The sequence below is a fragment of the Toxotes jaculatrix genome, chromosome 20 (assembly GCF_017976425.1).
Source record: "Toxotes jaculatrix isolate fToxJac2 chromosome 20, fToxJac2.pri, whole genome shotgun sequence".
In the NCBI taxonomy this organism is placed as follows: domain Eukaryota; kingdom Metazoa; phylum Chordata; class Actinopteri; family Toxotidae; genus Toxotes; species Toxotes jaculatrix.
Window position 1 is genome coordinate 11,711,067 of NC_054413.1, and position 21,994 is coordinate 11,733,060.

Here is a 21,994-nt window from a genome sequence, read left to right on the forward strand (position 1 = left end):
AGGCTGCATGCAACAGCTTGTAAAAACGGTGAGGGAGTGAGGGAGGGTGGGAACTCCTCCCACGTTGTCATATGTAAAAAGTTCACCCACCCCCCCATCCCCCCGTTCCCCTCTCTCTCACCCTTCCTGCCTCTGTGCACTGATCTCTCTCTCTTTCTTTCTTTCTGAATGAGTGTGTATGTGGTAATTCGAGTGCCTGATTGTTTTTAGTGATTTAAGATTATCATGGTAACATGAACCTTTATACACTGGAATTAGAAATGTACTGTCACTACATGTTCCTATATTGACAGTACAGCCTGCAGTCTTTATTTTGAATCTCATGTTTACATTTGAGATTACACAAATAAAACCTGTTTGACTGGATCATTTAATTCTGATTTTTGAAGTCTAATTTCGATTTAACCATCAAATCTCGCATGTCCTCTTGAGTGAGAGCAAGGATTTCTGCATGCAGTCTATGAGGATGACCCATGAGGTTAAAGGTCAAGCTCGCAGCACAAATGGTTATGGTGAATCCAAATGTCTGGACTTCATCCCACTTTAAGACTCTTTGAGGACCTTTGGGGCTCCAAACCCTCAATTCACCCAGTCCACAAAGAGGCCTCAATTTATTTATGCAGACTTCCGCTTGAGGGTGCACACTTCCCTAGACTTCACTGATTTAATTACCCATAATTCGCTGCAATACGGATGTGAAGTAGTAGATAATGTAGTTTTTGCAACTAAACAAACAAACAAAAATTAAAAAGTTGCTTGAATCATGTGGGCCACAAATAATATTCAACTATATCATGATACAGAAATATGTGGAACTAAAGGCTACAGAGAGGTCTAAAAAATGCTTTTCATTGAGCCGTGCAGTGTAACAGCAAACATATAGTAAAACAAAAATGGCTGACACACAAAAAAGGGTCTTCTAATGTAAGTAATACCCAGTTTATTTAGCCATAGTCCACAGCAACAGCTGAAGGCTAGGAGCTAACTTTAGCCCTGCTGCTGGAGCCCCACCATTGTCATCAAATGACCAAGGGGGCCAGGTGTGAGTGGACCACAATTTTCAGATTATCTTGGAAACAAGAGACTTAATCAAGTAATTCTATGGCAATACCTTGGTAATCTCTTGTGTGTCGTTGTTGATGTTTCCAACTATGTTTAAAGGATGGACCCCCTGTGAAACTGATGCCCCCACCACCTTCCACGTTCAATTTGTTCCTGCTACAGGGGGCTGCTCAGGCCACAGGTGAATTCAGATATGAACCCACTCACTAAAGGCAAAGCATGTGGTCGCTTTCAAAGATTTCACTTCCTGCATATGTGCCATTCATCACTGCTTTTAGCATAATTCCTGGAGCTTGGTTCCTGGAACTGTTGTGATCATCTCTGCAGACTACAAATATCATTTCTTTAGCAGAATAGTAGTGACTGCCACCAGGAAATACTGCATTTCTTCTCTGCTGGTAGGGAAAAGAGGGGAAAAAAAAGACAGAAAGATGTATTCCCCTCTGGATTTGCATAGCAGATTAGACCTCGCCTACCGTGGCAGGTTAAGAGAGGGAAGGTATGAGAGAGTGGAGAATATTTTTCTCTTCAAGGTGACAGTTATGCAAATATTAAATTGCATAAACAATGGATAGAACAGGGTTGGACCGGCACGAGAGAGGAGGTGGTGAACAATGGGGGAAAAAAAAGAAAGTTGTAAATAAATGAAGCAATCTTTACTTGCTGTCGCAAACTAGAGGGATTTAGACCAAGAGATAAAAGAGAAAAAAAGACTTTTACTGATACTTGTGTTAATGTGCAACATTGCGGTTGCAGTTTCTGAATTAGTGATTTTACAGATGTTTTCAGAAAAATAAGCACAAGGGTTATCTTGTGTATCCACTGACAATGAATGACTAAAGCACCAGCTGAACATCTCATGATCAACACAATTGGCAGAAGTAACTCATAAAGGAGTTTAATAGCAAAGAAACAGGAAGACTAATGAAAGTGAAGGTAATGGGCTCTGTCCCCCCTCTTCCCCCTCTTCCGGTAAAAAAAAAAAAAAAAAAAAAAAAAAAAATCTGCTGAGAGAGGCTGTTTTGTGGTGGGGGCCTCTGCAGCTTGCACAGTAGCAATTAAGAGTCAAATTTGCCTTGTTTTAGCAGTAAGAAATCTCAGCTTGACTCTGAACCCACCCCAAACATTCACACTGAGGTTGTCCACGAACAACGACATAAAATCAGCAGCGCTAAGAAATCCCTGTTAAGCTCCACTTCAAGCACAGAGGTCACAGTGTAGCTTATTTTGATGTATAAAAATGTAGATCCACTGCAGGCAGACATCACGCTGGTTTACAAGCAAGCCCACTTCAAATGACCTGGGTCAGAGCGCAGACTGTGGAGCTCTGTAAGTATGTGGGTTGTGTTGCTTAGCATCACATACAACAAGTCAAAGTTCATGAAGTGGGCTTATTCCAGACAGCTCACATGCAAAAATGCACGCACACACACACACACATATACGCACGGCATAAGCTGCTGTATGGTTCTCATTAATATAACACACTCATTACTCGTTCCACAGAAGAAAGCAGCCACAAGCCTGTTTTGGTACCAATATTTTGGAGGAAGTTTCAAGGGTTCGGCACAGTCTCCCTCGAACAAACTGAAAAGCACATAGGGCAGAAAAACATGCACATGGCCCTCACATACACACAGGACACACAGTGGAATAATACCATTAAAGCCCAGCCACTATGTTCCGGTGGTTTTAGGAGTGGATCTGCATTGCTTCTGCTTGCTTTGGAAACAGATGTGATCCGTGAGTCACCCAAGTCACCAATGTGAGTAACTGTTGCCGGCTGACGCCATTTCTACGTACAAACAAAATGCCAGCAGAATTTTTATGAACACACATGTGAACATACATCAGTACAGGTTCACATAGATATTTGCATGGCCTCTGCACACCCACACTGAAAAACCAAGCAAGGGTGTTGGCAAGCGGAAGGGTGTTTTGACATACAAAGAGCAACACTATTCACTGTGAATGCAAATTACAGGCATCAGGTATCTGTTTCTACACACATGTGCCTACAGACACAGACAGGGACACACAGGCATGACGAGACAACACACACCACGTCATGGATTCAAGTTCCACCCCTGAAGTGTATCAATTATTTGTCCACCTGTTGAGTTATCACTGATGATGGTTGAATATTACCCCGAATATGCAAATTCTCTTCTTTATCAGTGGGTGTTAGCTAACTCACGTAAAGGTCAACCACAAATTGAGTGCGGCTCCACAGGCCTGCCTGACCTACTTCCGTTTTCAACTTTGTCACTAAGAGATGGCTTGTGTTTTACTTGCACTGTTAAATTCCTGAGGTTCCCTGAGGAGAAGTGCTCACTTCTTTGACTGAAATCGTGTTCTTACTTTAGACCTAAGCCAAAATTAATCACATTATAGACACTAAGTCATAATTTTCAAAAGATTAGATAGCATGGATTGAGAAACGGTGCAATCTTGACGGCAGATCTGTGCTTTTATTTGCGCATTTATTTGGGGTAAGTTGTTGGGAATGTCCCGGAAGATGGACTTTGGTCTGTTGTACTAAGCAGACAACAGAGCACATCAAAGGGTTGGATTTGAGGGGCAGGGACGGCAGGAGTGAGAGTTTGTTAAATTGCTTTGTTTTACTGCCTTCAACACCTGTCAACACTTTGAACCGTGAGCCATTATCAGAACTCCAGATGCTTTCTCCATATACACAAAGTAGTAAGTGTAAAAACACGCAGACATACAATGAAGCTCCCAGTATTACATTTAAATACACAACCGATCTCCATCTTTTATTACACCATGACACCGATTTCAAATATACATAATGAGTACCAACCTCTTCAGTTCAGTGTATGATACAGTTATTTACTGTTTCTCTTAGAGCATATCCAAAAAGAACAACAACAGAAAAAAAAATAATAAACGAAATACCCACTTTAGAAAAAAAAAAAAAGAGGACAATTATCAGAGACACTGTAACACAGAGAGACGAGATGCAACGGACAGAGAGAGAATAATTGTGATCAGTGTTCTCTTCAACTTCACATTGCCAGAACGGATAAACAAAAAAGTCCATCAACAGTAGTGATAATGTTCATCATGTATAGAAGACTCTGAATTAAAACAAATATATATATATATATAATAAAGAACAAAATAGTAAAGTGAAGTGCAAATTTCTTTGGAAGTTGGAATAAAGTATGTTTTTTTCATCATTAAGACATTAAATAAGTTATAAAATAGAAGCTATCAAAACAAAAACCAGAGACAGACTTTGAAGAAATAAAGGCAAGACATTTTTTTTCCTTAATAGCTTCAAGTAGGCGTTACTTCTGAGCCGTACAGATGCTCTGTACAAGGCATTCTTAACAGACTGAGTGCCATTTTGTGGTTCAATCCTGCCGCATAATTTCACTCACAAACGCAGGTTAACTCAACTGCCATACAACCTTTTTTTCCTCCGAAACGGCATTTAAAATTCAAAACGAAATCCAGCAGGCCATGCTCAGAGTTCTGTTTCCTGGAGATTGAAAAAAAAAAACCCATACCCTTCTGAAACAAGAAGCACTGACTGCACTGAAAATTATATTTTTATTGGGGTGATACTTTCAAGTTCTGAAAAAGGTCCAAGAAACTAGTTCCTCGTTATAATTTTTGGGCGAATTTAAATACTGTTTAGCTTTTTCCTGTCATTCCTCCCATTTTTTTTTTTCTGAAATGTCAATGTTAAGAACACTGATTCGGAAAAACAAATCTCTAGTCTCTGACAAAGCCTTGGTTATGACTGAGAATTAAGGAGAGGAAAAATGAGCAGAGGGGGGGACCTCAGCTGTGACTGAAAAAAAAAAACAAAACATTGCTTTTCACCCTTAAATAGAAGGTTGTCCTAATTCACCGAAGATTTTAGAACAACGCAACTTCATTTCTTGAAATGGAATCAACAATACGCTTGACCCTCCAGCACTTTAAGCCGAACCGATGCTTTTTTTTTCCAGTAAAATGAAATGCTCCCAAAGACAGCAGGGGTTCGTCACTTAAGTGCGGTGGTTGATCAGTCAGGGTTGGGGTTCGGGATCACTTCTTTCTCTGGAAGACATTGGCCAGCATTGCGCCAGAGGTGGTTAGCTGACCCATCTTGCTCAGGAACTTGGTCTTGGCATCCTCACCCACCAAACTGGAGGCAATGGACATGGAACTATGGGATAATAAAAAAACAAAACAAAACAAAACAAAACAAAAAATAAATAAATAAAATAAATAGCGTAAAAGTTGAACTTGATCATGATGAAGCGACAAGGTTTATCCTTGCTTTATTAACATATATGAGCTGAGAGAAATGATCCATTATCTGTTGAAAAGATTATGTCCCTCTGTTTCGTTGGAAGGGAAATGCTGTTTGCATGTACAGCCTCTCTTGATTTTTTTACAGTCTAACGGTTCTGCAAGTTCCTCTTTTGAATTAGCTGGGATTCAGAGTGACACAGCGGAGCAGTTACACATTTCTGCCAAGCTGCCCTCTTTGATTAAACAGAAGGACAAACATCATGTCCTAACCCTAACATCAACCTTAAGCCAGTGAATTTACTGAACTTCTGAACATTGTTACATGGGTTCTAGATAAAACCCTGGTATGTGGAAACAATTCAAGAATTTGTTACGAAAATGTCTTGTGGCCCAACCTTCCTGCAAACTGCCTGTGTTTCTGTGTATTAAATTTACTTGTAGGTATTCATACGAAATCCCGATGTACATCCTGAAGAAATGTACATCAGCATTTGAGAAATTTAATACAGTGGAGTATTGTAGCTAAACATTAGAGCTTACAGTAAAATACAAACAAATATATCAATTTTATGTGATGCCACTTCAAAAAGTTTTGTTTCTGCCAGGAGGTTTGCTAAGCTGTGTTAGCCACAAAAATATTAGGGTTTCCATAATATCTCATAATATTAGCAGGAAGTAAACCAACATGGCTTAAGCATTATGTAAACCTACATTCTTCAAAATGTCTTAACAGACACATTAAAAATAAAATTGAATCGCTGTGAAAATAAAGACCCAAATTATCAATTATAGGCCAAAATGAAAGAGGAACAAAAATCTCTTGGCACAAGCTCAGAGTTTAACTGAGGGTTTGAGAGAACACACCCAAAACTGAGCATACACACACACACACACACACACACACACACACACACACACACACACACACACACACACACACACACACACACACACACACACACACATGCAGACATGTACACGCTTCTAAGACACTTTAATGAATCCGGAACACATGTTAACAAGATGGGTGAAAGATCTTTTCAAAAGGCACCCACAGTATGGCCGGTGTCCCAGCTTCTCTTAGCTTCACCAAAACAACTCCTCTCATTTTGTTTCCTCTCCTCTCTCTTTCTGTGAAGATACCCACATAATGAGCGTGGTTCCAACACTCTTATATGTTCTCCTCTCCCCTGGGGAGTAAAACCCACAAATATGGGCCCACCCCTAACACTGTTTAGTGACCCCTCTTCTTTACAGTAGGACTCCTTCTTCCCTCTCCAAATTCTTTTCAACTACCACTTAAAAGCTGTCACGTTCCTGTCACAGCATCCTCATGCAATAAAAACCAATATTTTGCAAATCATTTCAGAACAGGTGATTGTGTGAACGGAACTGTTTTTTTGTTCTCACCCTTGTGCATCCGCCATTCCTCTGTTTTCCACCTTGATTTCACACTCTTTGATCATAGAACTCAGAATCACCTGTGGAAGGACATGACAAAGACAGACTAAGCGAGAATGTTGTCTTCACAAAAAGGTCTTTGTTTCGGAAATGCCATGATTTACCAAAAGGTCTCTTCTTGGAATATAACGGCATCTATACAACTCTTGCAAACAGCATGTTTTTAACTACAGGAGTGGTACGCAACAGGCGATTGTGGGTCGAATTTCTGTCATGACAAAATAAAAGCAGGAGAACATGCATTTGTATGTTCTCCTGCATAGAGGTTCCAGTTTGGGAAAATGATTCCTGTCTTAGAATCTAGTACGTAGCCCTCATAGATAGCGTGGATGTCCAGAAAGGATAAGAGTCAGCTGATCGTTAGTCACCTTGGGAAAATTCTCACATGAAACTGATCCCGTGAGATTCTCAGACACAAATAAATATGGCAGAGGTGTGCGTATGAGTGTGTCTGAGAAAGAGGTGAAGAGTCAGACTGTCTGTCTTTACCATTATTGCGTGAGATCCCCTGGGAGTACGAGATAGCAAAGGAGGAGACAGTCTCCGGTCAGTGTGTGAGCACGCAGATGGGGATACTGTATTTTGTGTAGGCATGTGTGCATTTTAAGCTTTTGCATGTGTGTGTGTGTTTGAGTGCATGCATTGCTGAAGGTCTCCTGACCTCATGCTCAGGAGAGAGTTGCTCCATGTCAGCGCGGAGACACCTGAGGCCAGGGAGGAAGTGGTTGACCATCACCTCCTCAGAAATAACTGCACGGGAAGTTAAGGAGTGGAACTGAAAACTACTAAATTCAAAATGCCAGTTGAAAAGTGTATCCTCTCATATTCTTTTTACAATTCTAAGACAAAGTGGGGAATAAAAACAATGATAAAAGACAGCAAAACCAACCTATTTTAACTGAACATGGCTGAATATATAGATTAACAACACTTCTCACATTAAAGTGAGAAGTGACACAAACTTAAATTTTCAGGACAACACTGCTTGTCTGTAACACTACTGCATGTGTTCTGCCACTTATTATAGCCAATGGAACTATAAGGGACACAGAGTGGACAAATCTATATTTTTAGAGATGGGAATGTACAATTTCAGAGCTTGTCACACTGATTACAAGAAAAAAAAATACGTGCAGTGGGAGGTAAAGCCTCTGAGGTTAGGGCTATACCTCCTGGACACTACTGTGCTGTGAAATCACAGCCTGACAAAGATCCACAGGAATGAACCCCAGACCAGCTGTCCTCTTTCTGTGTGTGTGTGTATGTGTGAGTTAGAAGTGGGTGGGGTTAACAGAGGAAAGACAGACCTGAGAGAGGAAAATGAGTGTGAGAAAAGAGAAACAGTAAGAGAAGAAAGAAACACAGAACGACAGAAAAGAGGGCTGACACAGGCAGAGCAGAGGTAATGTAAACGTGAGACCTATCCTGGGAACTGTTACCAAGGACTGAAGTTGATTTTCAGTCCTTTCCCTCCTCTCACGCTCTTTCTCCCGCTCTCATCCTTTCCTTTGCTTAAGCAACCCTGTAATTACCTCTAGCCCCAAAATGGAGGGAGCTTATTTTCCCTTTCTCCTCCTGCCAAATGACAGACAACCTCTGCCAACACATACATACACACCGAACCACACACTCAGACACCGGCGGCCACGCTGTGATACGTACCACCACGCAGTTTTACGGGCACGTTCCGGAGAACGTCTGACCAGTTACAGCTAGCATCTGACCTGTTATTCTAGCAGATTTCCTACTGACTCACTGTTACAACAGCTAACCCTGAACCTTAGCCAAGACTGACACAGACTTCTAGTAAATCCTTTGGAAATACATACAGCACAGTAGTTTTAAAAATCTGAGTGAGCTGACCTCTCCGGAAAAGTGAACTACACATTTCCGCCTTAGGTTTCACACGGCTGTCTTAACAGCTACAATTACCTGTTTATGGACCAGTGTTAATGCTATAGATAAAAATCCAGTCATAAAAAGTAAATCCAGCTTGACCAGTATATAATCCCAATTCAAGAGAAACCATTAAGCATGATTTATAGAAGGATACAGCAGCAGGAGAGGGCGCTGTAGGCCTCAAACAGCTGGGTGGCGATGTCAATCCTCTTGCTCTCTACCGCCTGGCTGTTGTTAGCCAGAGCAAGCTTGTGAAGGTGTGGCAGCACGACTACAGGGGAGGGCAAAAAAAAAAATGTGAGAGAAAAAATGTAGACCGGGTTCAGCACTTGTGACACTTCTTATCTTTTACGTACACTCATCTCTAAAGCGGGGCTCTGCGTTAGGTCCAACTCTTCCGAATGTCCTGATGATTTCCATGTGCAGAGAGTGCTGATCTTGGTACTGAGGGTCCTCTAGGAAGGACGCTAACTGCATTTTTACACGCTCCAGCAGCTACACATATAAACAGGAAGCAACAGTGGTTTATACATTGTAAGACTACAAAGTTATTGATTAAAATTGTGCGCACAGTAGAGTTTGACATCTACTGTTTCCTACCTCTTTCTGTGTGACAGTTTCCATGATGGTACCAAAGGCAGGAATAGTGGATATCCTCACTGAGCTAAAATCAGCAGGAGAGCAAGATAATATTATCACTCATAGTCACTGTACCAGTTTTTTTTTTTCCATGTTCTCCATTAGAATTACAAGAATCAGAATGAGTCAAATATTATCTGTAAATAAGTAGAAGATTTCATTTAAAATGTTTGAATCACCAGATTGTTGGGTTTTAACCACATTAAGACAACTCAGGTGGCCTAAGGTTATGCCATTACTACAAAAGCACCAGCCTTTCTTGGCCACAAAGAAGTAGGACATTACTGATGACTGCAGTGGCTAAATTTAAAAATTATTGTAGGACCAGAGGCTGTGAAATTTAAACAAAATGAACTCAGTACCAACTGTGTGACATTATCAATAACATCAATCTTTTACTGACGGCTGCAAGTTGGGCTTCACCTTAAACGCCATACCCCTAACTGCTCTGCTGATCTGCAGTATTAAGATCAGCAAAGGAATTTTTGAGTGGACCTAGATCTAAATTTAACACATTAGATACATATATAAAAGATATGTCTACTTTATATCTTAATATATCGTCCATATCATTCTTGATCTAACAGTTTATATAATTAAAGGCTAAAAGCTAACAATCCAGAAGATGAAGGGGGCACAGCTACTTTTTATCTGATTTCTCAAATCTGACTTAAAAGATACAAAAACATGATAATACATATTTAAAACTTCTGACAATAATCAATGGTTAAATGAACTGCAATGAGCAAGGTTAATGGGGGGCTAGTAGGGTGATATTAGATAATCATTGTCAGCAGTAGCAGGAAACATAAAAAAGATACACATGGAACTAGTGGAGTAAAACTCATTTCTCATTACGTTTCTAAGCATTCATTTTCATTTCGCAGTCCGCTGATCATTGACATGGCAAGATGTGTGAAAGATGCAATGCCAAAAATCTTAAAAGTTCCAAAAAAATAAAGATTTGTCAGGATTTTAACAAAATAGAAGTAGGGGACACAGTGTGTGCCCATCAATGTGTATTTCAATCCAGAAAATTATGAGATGAAAAGGGCTGCATTCCAACAGTGTCACCACAATTTCATCATTATGTCTGGTCATAAACACGAAGGATGATCCCTTTAAATCCTTTCATTGTCATCAAAACATGATCAGTGAGTACTGATGACAGGAAACAGGATAGGTCAAGAACGTCTTAAGGCTCTTATTTCCTCTTCCAGTGAAAGAGTTTAAAGAAGCTGCCACAACGGCAAAATTTTCTGACGTACATTAAGGTTTTGTTGCCACATGGTCACAAGGCTTTTCTTTCTTTCTTTTTTTTTTTTTTTTTTTTTTTTTAGTGCCCATTCAAGCTGAGCAGGACAGGAAGACATTTCATCACACTGTAAGGATGCAGCCCACAAAATGACAGTGTTTACAGAGAGGTTTTCTTGTGTCGATTGACTCACAATTCAGGCCCACTGCACAGAGTTATAAGGGCCGGAGCCGCCCGGCGATCTACTAATGCTTCACTCATGCCTCGGAGAACCAACTGCAAACCCACCACACAGCAGGATGAGAGAGAGGGAGAGGCAGGGTGGGAGGAGACAGAAGGAGGAGGAGGAAGGGAAATATAAAGGGATGCAGGAGAGAGGTGAAAGAAGGAGGCAAAAATAGAAGGGAAGATAGAAGAGAGACAGAGCGATAGAGAGAAAAATAGAGTGACGAGATAACCAACCACTAGCTGATGGGTCAGTCAGGAGGAGGGGCCCTGCTTCAACTGAGTGTGGTGGGAAGGAAGAGGAAGAGGAGGAGGAGGAGGAGGAGGAGGAGGACGAGGAGGGTGACAGGTTCCAGATGAGCATGCTGGGATTGCTATTGCCACATGCCAGCAACGTGCACGTACATCAGTCTGGCTGATTGCTGGTTAGTGTTGCAGGCTGATGAGGCAACGAGAGCTGGCGTGGATTAGTGTTGCAGATTGACGACGCTGACATGCAGTGTTAGTGTTAACAGTGGCTATGGTGAGTGAACCACCACATGGCACAGCCTAAACCTAAACAGGAGCAAATCCTACTAAAAATTGGCCATGGCTGTAACAATGGCAGAAAAAAAGGATAAATGATTGTTCAATGACGATTTTGAATTTTGTTCACTTTGAGCTGAATTTGCTCCTGGCAGGTATGGACTTCTTGCAATGTGATAGGCGGCAAAGAGAAGGGGGGAGAGAGACGCGGCGTGGTTTATTATTGTTGTTGTTGTTGTTGTTGATGTTCCACTTACATTTCAGGGTCGGAGGACAGTGTGATGAGAGCCGGCACCACTCTCTGAGCTACCAGCGTCTCATTCACCCCCTTCACCAGCAGCTGATCGGATTGGACAGAGCCAGCCGTGATGTCACAGAGGTGGGCGGGGCATTGGGACAAGAGCGAGCAACACCGCCAATAGATAGAGAGAAAAGAAAAAAAACAAAAAAAAAACAAAAAGCAAAACAGAAAGGGGAGGGAAAAGAAAAACAAACACAAACAGATAGGAAGAAAGTGATATACAATGACAAGAACCATAGCTGCAAGGCACGGAACGGCACTGCATGTTTCAAGCAAGTGTGTGTACACACGCATTCACACACGCACACAAACACGCACACACATGCACACGCAGAAGAAATGGCAAAGCCAACATAGCTAAACTGCACAAATACTTTTACAGTATGGTGAGCAAAAAGCTGTGGACTCTTTCCACAGACTCCAGGTCAGATTATTATTGCATTCACTTTAACTGATCTGATCTGGGATCTGTGGTAGAGGTCCACCTTCCAGCCCACGGTTTTCACAATGGTGGACAGCTATACACTATGGAATGGTGACAGTGAGGTGTGTTGGGAAAGGGCAAGTACTTCACAAAACAGGGGGCGGGGACATGAATACAGCCTACCACTCCTCCTTCCCCAAGTTTAGATCAATGTAGGCCCAGTTCTAATGCTATGCCAAGATCCCCATCCCAACATTTGACCTTAAAATGTGCACAGATTTCAAAGGACGGGGAGATGTGATTTGCTGTGGCTGTTTCCAATGGCTTAGGCCAGGACTTGCTTAAAAATTGATACAATCAGTGGAATTAAATTACAAGGAAGAAAACATGGAAATAGTCATCTCCCTTTAAAAATAATAGCAGGATTATATTTCCACAAGACTTGAAATACTCATAACAGTTAAAAAAAAAAATCCCAAGAAAACATTTCTGATTAAATTATACTTTCCAACAACATTGAAAAAGAACAGGCCTTGAACTCTTTCGACTATATTTTCAAGTTGCTGACTTTCCCCTTTCTGTGACATGCAGCAGATATTTATGGAGTCACTTCTGAGACCAGTGCACAGTGAAAAGTCTAATGTAAAGGGTCTAGCCATACAGTTGAATCCAGGGTGCTGAGAAGCTACAGGAGTCTTTACTCATACTCATAAGACAGAGTAGCTAAATATTAAATGCATGTTAAACAGCAGCAATAGCAAGCAGAGCTAGCACATAAACAACACATAGGTAAACATGAGAATAGTATCTATAGTGTAGGAATTCACAAGAAAATTTTAGCTCACTACTACAGTACATATAATTCTGTTTAGAAAGTATTACAATCATTCGGTTACAAAATAAAAGAAGCTTAACATAAACAGCAAATTCGTCTAAATTACCATTTTTTAAAACTTATATACTTCTACTAGAATACACTCTGAAGCAAAGTTAGTCATTCCTTTTCATGTCTTGCTAGAAATGTGAAAACAAATGTGGTAAAAAAATTTTTAGGTAGTATTTATAAAACAAACAAAAAAAAAAAAAATCTGATTAAAAAGCCAAATATCAAACTGGTTCAATATACTATCTGTGTGTTTGTGTGTGTTTTGTACCTCAAACATCCGTGCTGCAGTACACCGGACCAGTGCAGAAGTATGGACCACCCCATACCACAGAACAGTAAGCAGCAATTCATGGTACACTGGGTTGGCACTGAAACAAAGCAAAACAAAAATAGCGGACAATATTGTGGCAACCGACAACCATCAACTGACTTTCAAACTGTGAGTAAAATTTTGGACACATGTATCAACAGCACTGCAGATTAATTACACTGTACAGATGAAAATGTGTATTGATGCAAGTCTTGTTTTTTAAAAAGGTGGGGCTATTTTGTGTCTCAACACATAAAAGATTAAATCTACTGTGTGTGCATGTGTGCGTGTGTGTGCGCGTATGTCTTACCCAAGCTCTATAAAGGAGGCCTTAAGGCTGTCAAGAGGTGCATGGGACAGTGATAGGGTTGTCATAACATCCTCTAGGAAACCCACCAACAACTTGCGATCCTCCTCCTTTAGGGAAATGATAGCATGTATGTGAGTAACGTCATGTGGGCAACAAAAACATTTACATTGGTACATGCACAAGTGTTTATAGTTTTCTACAGATCAGTTAATGTATTTTGGGGCATCTTTTATCACTTTCAATATCAGACGAATGGCCTGCTCTAAACGTGTTTTGTTGATATGTGCTGAAAGTTAACACACAAAATAGCACTCCAAGTGCTGCATCATTTTGTTAAAATCAAAACAAACAACATGTGGTGGCTCGTTGTTTGTTGGAGTGGATTTTCCCTTGTGACACAGAACAATAACCCAAAGTGCAATGTGGTCCACACTCTACGTTCATAGATGAAAAAAATAATGGTCCAAACAAAAACAACTCAACAAGTCAACTAAGCACAATATATAGAAGAAATCATTTAAATAACTTATTGACATAGATACTATAAAAAACACTAGGTATGATTCCTCTGTTTATTTGCACAAAAAACAAGAAAGAAAAAAAAACAGTAAGGTGTAGAGTATGAGTGAATGTTTGAGGAAAACTCTCAAACTCTCAAAAAATTCTGGAAAGTCCTAGGCTAGTCATGAGGTACATGTACACATTTATACATGGATAAACAAGCCTGGTTATGTTAACATTAAAATTGTAAAAATAAAAATGTACTTTTGAAGAGAAAATTTCTTTGAATTAGGAAAATCTTGTTACGATAAGTGGGACATGTGGCAGCCAGTAACCAGCACTACAATAAAGTAGAGGAATGATTAATTAGTGAACAAACCTGAATCATCTGGTAGTAAATTTCAATATGTTATTTCAATGTTAATTTTTCATGTACTGTGACTGCAAGGAATTTAAAATAAGGGGCCAGAGTTATTTCTACACTGTCCATGATTATTTTAGCCTTTCCTTTGTGTACTTTTTATTTTTGTTACAAAATGTTAAAAATTAGAATTTTTTTTTTACACTGAGAGAGCCTGAAACCACTTAGAAATAGATAACAGCTCTTCATTTGCTTCTTGAATCAATGTGTTAAAAGTTTCATAGAGACAATGAGACGAAATGAGACATGTCATCAGCAGAAATTCATGTAAGTCAAAAACAAGAGGTTCAAAGATGGAACCCTGAGGTACTCTAGCTTAGCTCTATTTAAATTATGCTTATTAATAGATCTATACTGTTTTCAGTCCTTATATCATCAAGCAGCCATTTTAGCGTAACATCAGCCGCAATAAGAGGCTGAGAAGATTTTATGAACAAACCCTACTGTTGGCTGTACAGTATGTCCATATATTCTTTATTTTTGACTTTGAAACCTCCTCCATCAAGGAAAGTGATCTCCTCAACTGTTTTCAACAGTTACAACTGGGCTGAGGATTGCTATTAAGTTACCTGGTTATAGCACGTTAGCACTCCAGTGGCATAGATGGGGACTGTGGCTTTGGTGAGAATACCATTCCCCGCTGAAGCATCTGACGGAGGAATAAAATGAGAAGAAGTTAGGTGACAAGAGAATGAGTGATACATCCGAATTCAACTGCAGCCTTTAAATTTTTTTTTGGCATCAAGCCATTACCTTTAAATCTTGTGGATGCATTGCATTATTGTCCATTGATACTGTTTAGTGTAGAAATGTCCATCTCCATCACCTTTTATGAGATGGACATTTTTCTGTCCATGTATGAACAATTGTAGGTCCAGATTTTACTTTTTATGCTCTTCTCACACTATTTTTCTGCTATTAAGCACTATCACAACTGTGCTGGGCATATCATGATATATTGTGAACCACAATAATCTTTTTTGCTCAGTTAATTAGGGAAATTAAAAATACCTCAACATACAACAGAACATGACAGGACATGATGAGATGAGGTACAGACTACTACGCTGTGCTATGCATTTGGTGCCGTGACTGTGAGTGTAACATTGTTTCTACCACTTATAACGTTGTGGTTTCTCAAAAATCTACTGAAAAGGGCAAATGCTATGTATAGGTCACGATGACCTAAACACAGGCCGGGCATCAATACAAAACACATTTCATAAACGGCCACAATACCAAAGATAAATCACTTGGCAGCCAGATGAAACCAAGCACTAAACTACAGAACCATGCCTGGAATTTAAAAAAAAAAAAAAAAAAAAAAAAAAGAGGGGAACACCCATAACTGACTCCAAATTGCTTGTTTACATCAACAGTGTCTGAACTCCACCTACCAACATTTTCTCTGCAGAACTGAGAAAATATCAGAACGCTGTGTGTGTGTGTGTGTAGGTGTGTGTGTGTGTGTGTGTGTGTGTGTGTGTGTGTGTAGGTGTGTGAAGGTTGAAGCTGTCCCTTACCAACATTCTCTTCAGACAGTCTGAGAATCTCCTGGAACTGTGGTTTAACCTGAAAAGGTCATGAGGATAAATAAACTATTTATTTATCCACTTACCATCATTAACATTTATGGTAAAATAGACTTTTGATGGAAATCTTTACAAGATGGGAAAAGTCAAGGCTGTGGCACAATATTTAGTTTTGACAAGTCACATGGCTTTACCTTAGTGTTAGTGAAGATCTTGCCAAAGGTGCGACAGAACCTCCAGAAGAAGCGAGAGAACTCGTGGACGCAAGTCGATGATGTCACATTGATCCGACCCACAATCTCTATGAGCTGAGGAAGGCTGGAACCGGAGCAGACAGATGGAAATCAGTACGTGTTCATATTTGTGTATCAACAGATGCCTATTTATATTCATGTAAGTAAGCATGTACGTGTATGTGCACATATCTCACAGTTGATTGACCACCCATAACAGGCTGTCCCAGCCAGTGGTTCCTTCGTGCTCTAGCTGGTGGTCATAGAGCAGCAGGAGGGCACTCAGCATCTCCCTGCTGCCTATGATGGTAGCCACATCCTGGAGGGGAGAAGCTGGCCTGGGGAACCGTGTCACTGCAAGACACAGGATAAGAATGGAAACTCAGAAAGTGTATTGCTTTAATAATCAATCAATCAAAACATTAAAAACCAATACTCCAGTAGAAAATGTATGACTGTTAAACAGTTGGAATTTGGAGAATAGGCTTAGGCTTTGGCATCTAAAGTAAATATCTTCTATTTTACATCTACATGCCTTTTGTGTGTGTGTGTGTGTGTGTGTGTGTCTGTGTTTGAGTGCAGTTCTTATACCCTCTATTGCAGGTATGTCTCCATGGAGTTTGGCTCTGCTGGTGAAAGGCGCATTCTGCAGCACCACAGCAAACAGAGGAGGGATGAGAGACTGCAGGGCAGACAGGAACACGTGTAACTTGTGTTCATCCAGACCATGTTCTCCTTGCTAGAGAAAGAGGGAGGTACAGGTAGACATGACAAGAGCAAAAGTGAGGTATTACAGTTATTTGCATGTGTGGGGCTCCTTCTAGGAAAGCCCCCTGCCACAGCGTCTCTAGTGCATGTGCATGCTTGTGTGTGTGTTTTGTTCACTTTGTGTGGGTAAAATGCAGAGAGTAATTTCCCCAAGAGGGATCACTAAAGTATAAACTTAAACTTAAGATCTTTGGCCTGGAAATGACAGGCTATGCCCACATACATACATGTGCTGCAAACAACAGTATGAAATGTCAACACACAGGACCTTACCATAAGTAGTTTCTCTATTCGTGCCAACAGAGAAGGGATGAGTGCAGTGTGCAGGGTACCCAACTCTGTGGTCCAGGCAGCAAAGGCAGGGATAAAAACCTGGTGGACTGCACTGACCACGCGCTCTGACGGGTCCCCAAGGGATAGCAGCATCAGCTCAAAGCCCTGGAAGGAACACACAGAAGTTTCCGGAACAATGTTTCAACAGCAAGAGGAACTGTTCCAAACTCCTGGAGCAATCATGACAGTTAAATGCCAGGTGGTAGCAAAAAGAGTCTTTACACAGATTCCCCTCCAAACACACATACCTGGGAGTACTTGTCAGGGTCATCTATGTAACCCATGATAATACCCAGACTTTTGACCACAGCTTCTCTGACCATGTCAGCCTTATCCTCAGTGAGCATCTGCTGCAACATGGACAACACCAGGGAGCTACGGATCTCCTTCTGCAGGGACAGATAAGCAACCTATATTTTATTCATCTATATTCATGTACAGCCCCTTTCATTTCTGTGTGTGCAAGATATTCTTACAGGCAGATATGGTGCTAAGGCTCCACAGGACTCCGCCACCAACAATCTCCTCTCTGGATATTTGTGGTTAATCTGCAGCAGAAGAGAACAAAATATAGAGGAAAAAGTGTTGAAAGCAATAATGGAACAGAAGTTGAAAAGAGGAGAGAAGCAGACAGAAGTACAGCCACCGTGGAATGGAAACAACTCAAGTATCATCAACACGCTGACCCTCTAGAAACCACTATTTATCTTTCTGGGCAGATTCTCAGCCTCCAAACTGCTGGCAGCTGTTGTTGCCATGGCAGCAGATTTTGTTTGTCATAAATATGTTTCACGAGGTGACACAGGTGGCAATGAAAACAAAACTGCTATCATGTTTGAGTCAGGGACACTGTGGAGTGAATTTCCGCATCACAGAATGCAATTACAACAGTACTGAATGGTGTGGTCACAAAACAAAATTGTCAAATCTATATATGCGAGTAAAAACAACAAGTAGCCATGGCTGATTACTGAGATTTCTCTGAGATTACTGAGACATGCCCCATAAGGAAGTGTCACAAGAGACATCAGAAAAAAAAATACAACAGCAATGAAATCCTACCAAGTCCTAACTATGCCAAGAAAAGTAAGGTAAAGATAGATAATACACACTAATAATGAATACATAATTTTAAAATTAAACTTGGAAATCAGAAATAAAAATCTGAATATACAGTGCTGTCTTATGTTCTCTAGTAATACATTTTCTATAAAGGCATAACGTAACATGTCTTGACTGGAAATGAATCATTAACTTCTATCTATGAAAATGGAGTAGTTGATTTAGAAAACTTATATCAGCTCAAAAGTTAGAACAAGGTCTGTTTTTTTTTGTTTTGGAGCAGGTGTGAAAGTCAGTGGCAGCATGCAATAACAAAAGGGCACCTGCAGTGCGTCTACCGTACCTGTTCCCAGCACTGAGGAAGTAACTCAGCCTCGACGCGGGTTGGACCCACGTGCCTCGCGAATGCAACACACCCCGTCAAGATCATTTGTCTTTGGAAAGACACACGCACACACAGAAACATATGAGAACACATGCTTGTAGTTTGCCTATCTTGAGGCTAAACACTGACATCTCAGTGAGAAGTCGGTCAGCACTTTAATCTATTGGCATATCATCCTGTTTAAACACACCTCTGCTCATCGTCTGGTCTCTTGATTAGGTTAAAGAGGATGTGGAGGAGCTGGTCTCTCTCTTTAGGCTCTGGGTGAAGGCAGGCGGTACACAAGATGAGTGGAATCAACTCCTGAAGGAGAAGGGGAAGAAGACAGGAAGAAGTGACATCAGTTTAGGCTACCTTGCAAAAGCAGAGTGAGGATGAAACACACAGGGAAAGGATGATTGGTAGCAGTCAAGCAGGCCTGGAAGTCTATGGAGTAAGGGGGAATGGGGAGGAGGGTTATTAAAAACAGGAGAGAAAAAAGGAGAGTCACAGTTAAAAAGGAAACACAGGGGCCACCTTTGAAACCAACAGGAGTCTGCCAACACTGGTGAAAACATGCTTACCTTCAATACCTTGTCTCATTTGGCTTTGGAGTCACACACACGCACAATTAGAGACACATCCTGTAGAAACTTTAATAGCGCATGCACACACCCAGGACACAGCTGCACACAAACAGACACACATATACCTAATGCGCTGAGTTACCCTGCTAAAACACAGCTCTATCCCAGAGTTCGGACAGAGTTCATGGGCCTTCCAGACAGAGGGGAGAGAACTCAGCTGCCCTTGATATAGGGCCTCCATGACCAAATTGTGGTCAGCCCTACATTCCTGCCACACACACCCAAATTAAAGACTGCATACAGAGTTAAAAATATGTTGTTTTTTTTTTTTTTCAAACAAACTGTTTTTCAGGGAAGATATCATATTTTCCTGCCAAGTGCTGGAAGAAAGTGCAAAACCCCAACGCTGGATGGACAGATGGACCTGACAGAGAGAGTTGGGTAAAGATAGGCTGTGATGAGTCACTCACTCAATCCTGGGCCAACACTCTGAAGTCAGTGCCATGTTGGCTATCTTTTAAAAAAAGTAAAAATATAGCATTTAAGTATCAGAGGGTCATTTTAAGTGGTTTCATGACAAGTTCAATGAGGGTGAAATCAGTTCAAGCGAGCAAAAGCGGCAAAAACCTGCAAATTAACTGAATTCAGCCAAATTTAACTGTCACATTCAATAAATGTCTGTCCTGGGACTCTGAAAATACCGTATGTCTTCACAAGAGACATTTCTGGAGACTCAACAGCACAGGCCTGATAAAACAAATAAAGAAATTCATAAAGAGCACACATCTGAAAAGCCAGAACCCACGCTGACCCTGTTCTATTTCTGTGTGAACTCCTGTATTTCTGATGTGAAGACTCCTTCAGGAGGTTAAACATCTGACCAGTTCTGGGTAAACATTGTGGGCAGGTAGGGTGGACAGCACGACGCCAGGACCCAGAGGCCAAGGGGCCTGATGCTCTGCTTCAAAGCGCAGAGCTACTGCACATTTCAACCAAAGGACCACTATGTGCAAGAGCCTGCATCCATTGACATCCACAGGCTTCTGTCTTTTATGTGCCTATTCTTCTGATCTTTTTTTTTTTTTGCCATGCTAGGCTCTAGGAATGTCAGTTAGTCCACCAATTTGGTCCAGACTTAACAACTAATAACGACTGGCTGCCATGAATTCCTGTGCAGACATTCATGGTCCCCAGAGAATGAATCCTAATCACCTGACTTTTCTTTTAATGCCACCAACAGGTCAAAGTTTTCAATTATTCTATGAATTATCTCAACATATCCAGGACTGATAGACACATAATCCCCTGACTTTTCCTTTAGCGCTGCCATGAGATTGACATTTGTGTTTTTAAGTGAAGTTTCTCAACAACTATTGACGGGATTGGCAAGAAATTTTGTACACAATTTTATGTCCCCCTCTGAATGAACTGTAATAACTTTGGTAATCCTCATTTCCCCATTTCCACCAGTACCACTGTACTTCGTATTTTGTGCTAATTAGCAAATGTCAGCATGCTAACATTAACAAGCTAAAGTGTAAACGGCAAACATTGCACCTGCTGACTATTAGCATGTTAGCATAATGGCGTTAGTGTTTAGCTTAAAGCGCCACTGTAATACAGACTCAGAGCTGCTAGCATGGCTGCAGACTCTTAGTCATGTTCTTTCTTCTACATACATACTAAAAGGATTGCAATGAAAAACTTTGTGACCCACCCTTTTAAGTGAGGGAAACAAATTTGTCACATTCCAAGATTTGGGCTTCTGTAATGTTTTAATCATTATCATCAAGTCTCTCCTGTCTATTCTTCTTTTAATGGTTTATGTTTTAAATTTACAGTTCCATTCTAACAATAAAATGCATTATATTTCAGAGTTTTTTCTGTGATTTGAGTTATACCTGAACCCCTAACCTTTTGTCAAAAGATCTTTTGTTTAACAGTCTGTTCTTTATCATGCCAGTAGTTTGTTAAAGATCACGGTTAATCTGGCTGGGAGAAAAAAGGAAGTCAATCATTGAGGATTATATTTACTCTCTTTATATTGATGCCACTTCTTTGAAAGCCTATACACCCTTTGCTGTATATTAAATGGAATTACGGAAACAGTTCTAGAGCAAATGACCACAACTAAGTCTTTTTTGCATAGAAAGGAAAATACAAAGATTGCAGAGCTAGACAAAAAAATGCACATCTCATTAAGCTACTTTAAAGTGCAGTATATTGACAAAAAAAACATAATGTTTAATGATTTACAGTGTATGATAATACAGCCAGGTGGCAGGCACAGTCGCAATGCATCATTCTACCGTTTCAAGTCAAACACCTTTTGTTCTTAAGTGGGTGTCACATTCTAACAACTAAAGGTGTGTCTCTTATGGGGTTTAGAAAGCTTCAAGTTGCAATGTGGAAGTGTGAGCAGCTGTACGTGTAAATGTGTGCGCATGCGATGTCATGAGTTTAACGGACATAGTACAAAGTCCACACCGCTCAAGAAGCCCTCCGAGGCCTAAGTGTTCTGCTGTGTTCTGAATTTTTTCTTTGTTTATCTTGATTTCACAAAGAGATTAAGTTCTCTATAACTGTTGGTAGCTGATTAAATTGCCATAACCATGATATGCAAA

General features: G+C 40.5%; 1 protein-coding gene across 6 annotated transcripts in view; it reads right to left on the reverse strand.

Annotated features, from left to right (window-relative positions):
* Positions 1-4,673: 4,673 nt before the first annotated feature.
* relch (RAB11 binding and LisH domain, coiled-coil and HEAT repeat containing) overlaps positions 4,674-21,994 on the reverse strand; it is a 33,074-nt gene continuing 15,753 nt past the window's right edge. For 2 of the 6 annotated variants that reach the window (XM_041065807.1, XM_041065805.1), the window contains 19 exons: positions 18,995-19,107; positions 18,763-18,853; positions 17,834-17,905; positions 17,606-17,746; positions 17,298-17,462; positions 16,848-16,995; positions 16,454-16,610; positions 16,218-16,341; positions 16,015-16,063; positions 15,061-15,140; positions 13,570-13,676; positions 13,218-13,317; positions 10,782-10,864; positions 9,295-9,358; positions 9,051-9,189; positions 8,849-8,965; positions 7,457-7,545; positions 6,745-6,815; positions 4,674-5,245 (listed from right to left, as the gene is read on the reverse strand). In XM_041065807.1, coding sequence (XP_040921741.1) covers positions 5,125-5,245; positions 6,745-6,815; positions 7,457-7,545; positions 8,849-8,965; positions 9,051-9,189; positions 9,295-9,358; positions 10,782-10,864; positions 13,218-13,317; positions 13,570-13,676; positions 15,061-15,140; positions 16,015-16,063; positions 16,218-16,341; positions 16,454-16,610; positions 16,848-16,995; positions 17,298-17,462; positions 17,606-17,746; positions 17,834-17,905; positions 18,763-18,853; positions 18,995-19,107 — 2,031 coding nt within the window. In that variant the 3' untranslated portion in view covers positions 4,674-5,124. Of the gene's footprint in view, positions 5,246-6,744; positions 6,816-7,456; positions 7,546-8,848; positions 8,966-9,050; positions 9,190-9,294; positions 9,359-10,781; positions 10,865-11,595; positions 11,679-11,774; positions 12,831-13,217; positions 13,318-13,569; positions 13,677-15,060; positions 15,141-16,014; positions 16,064-16,217; positions 16,342-16,453; positions 16,611-16,847; positions 16,996-17,297; positions 17,463-17,605; positions 17,747-17,833; positions 17,906-18,762; positions 18,854-18,994; positions 19,108-21,994 lie in introns of those variants that run through there. The other 4 variants (XM_041065806.1, XM_041065804.1, XR_005896545.1 and 1 more) reach the window with 3 other exon arrangements.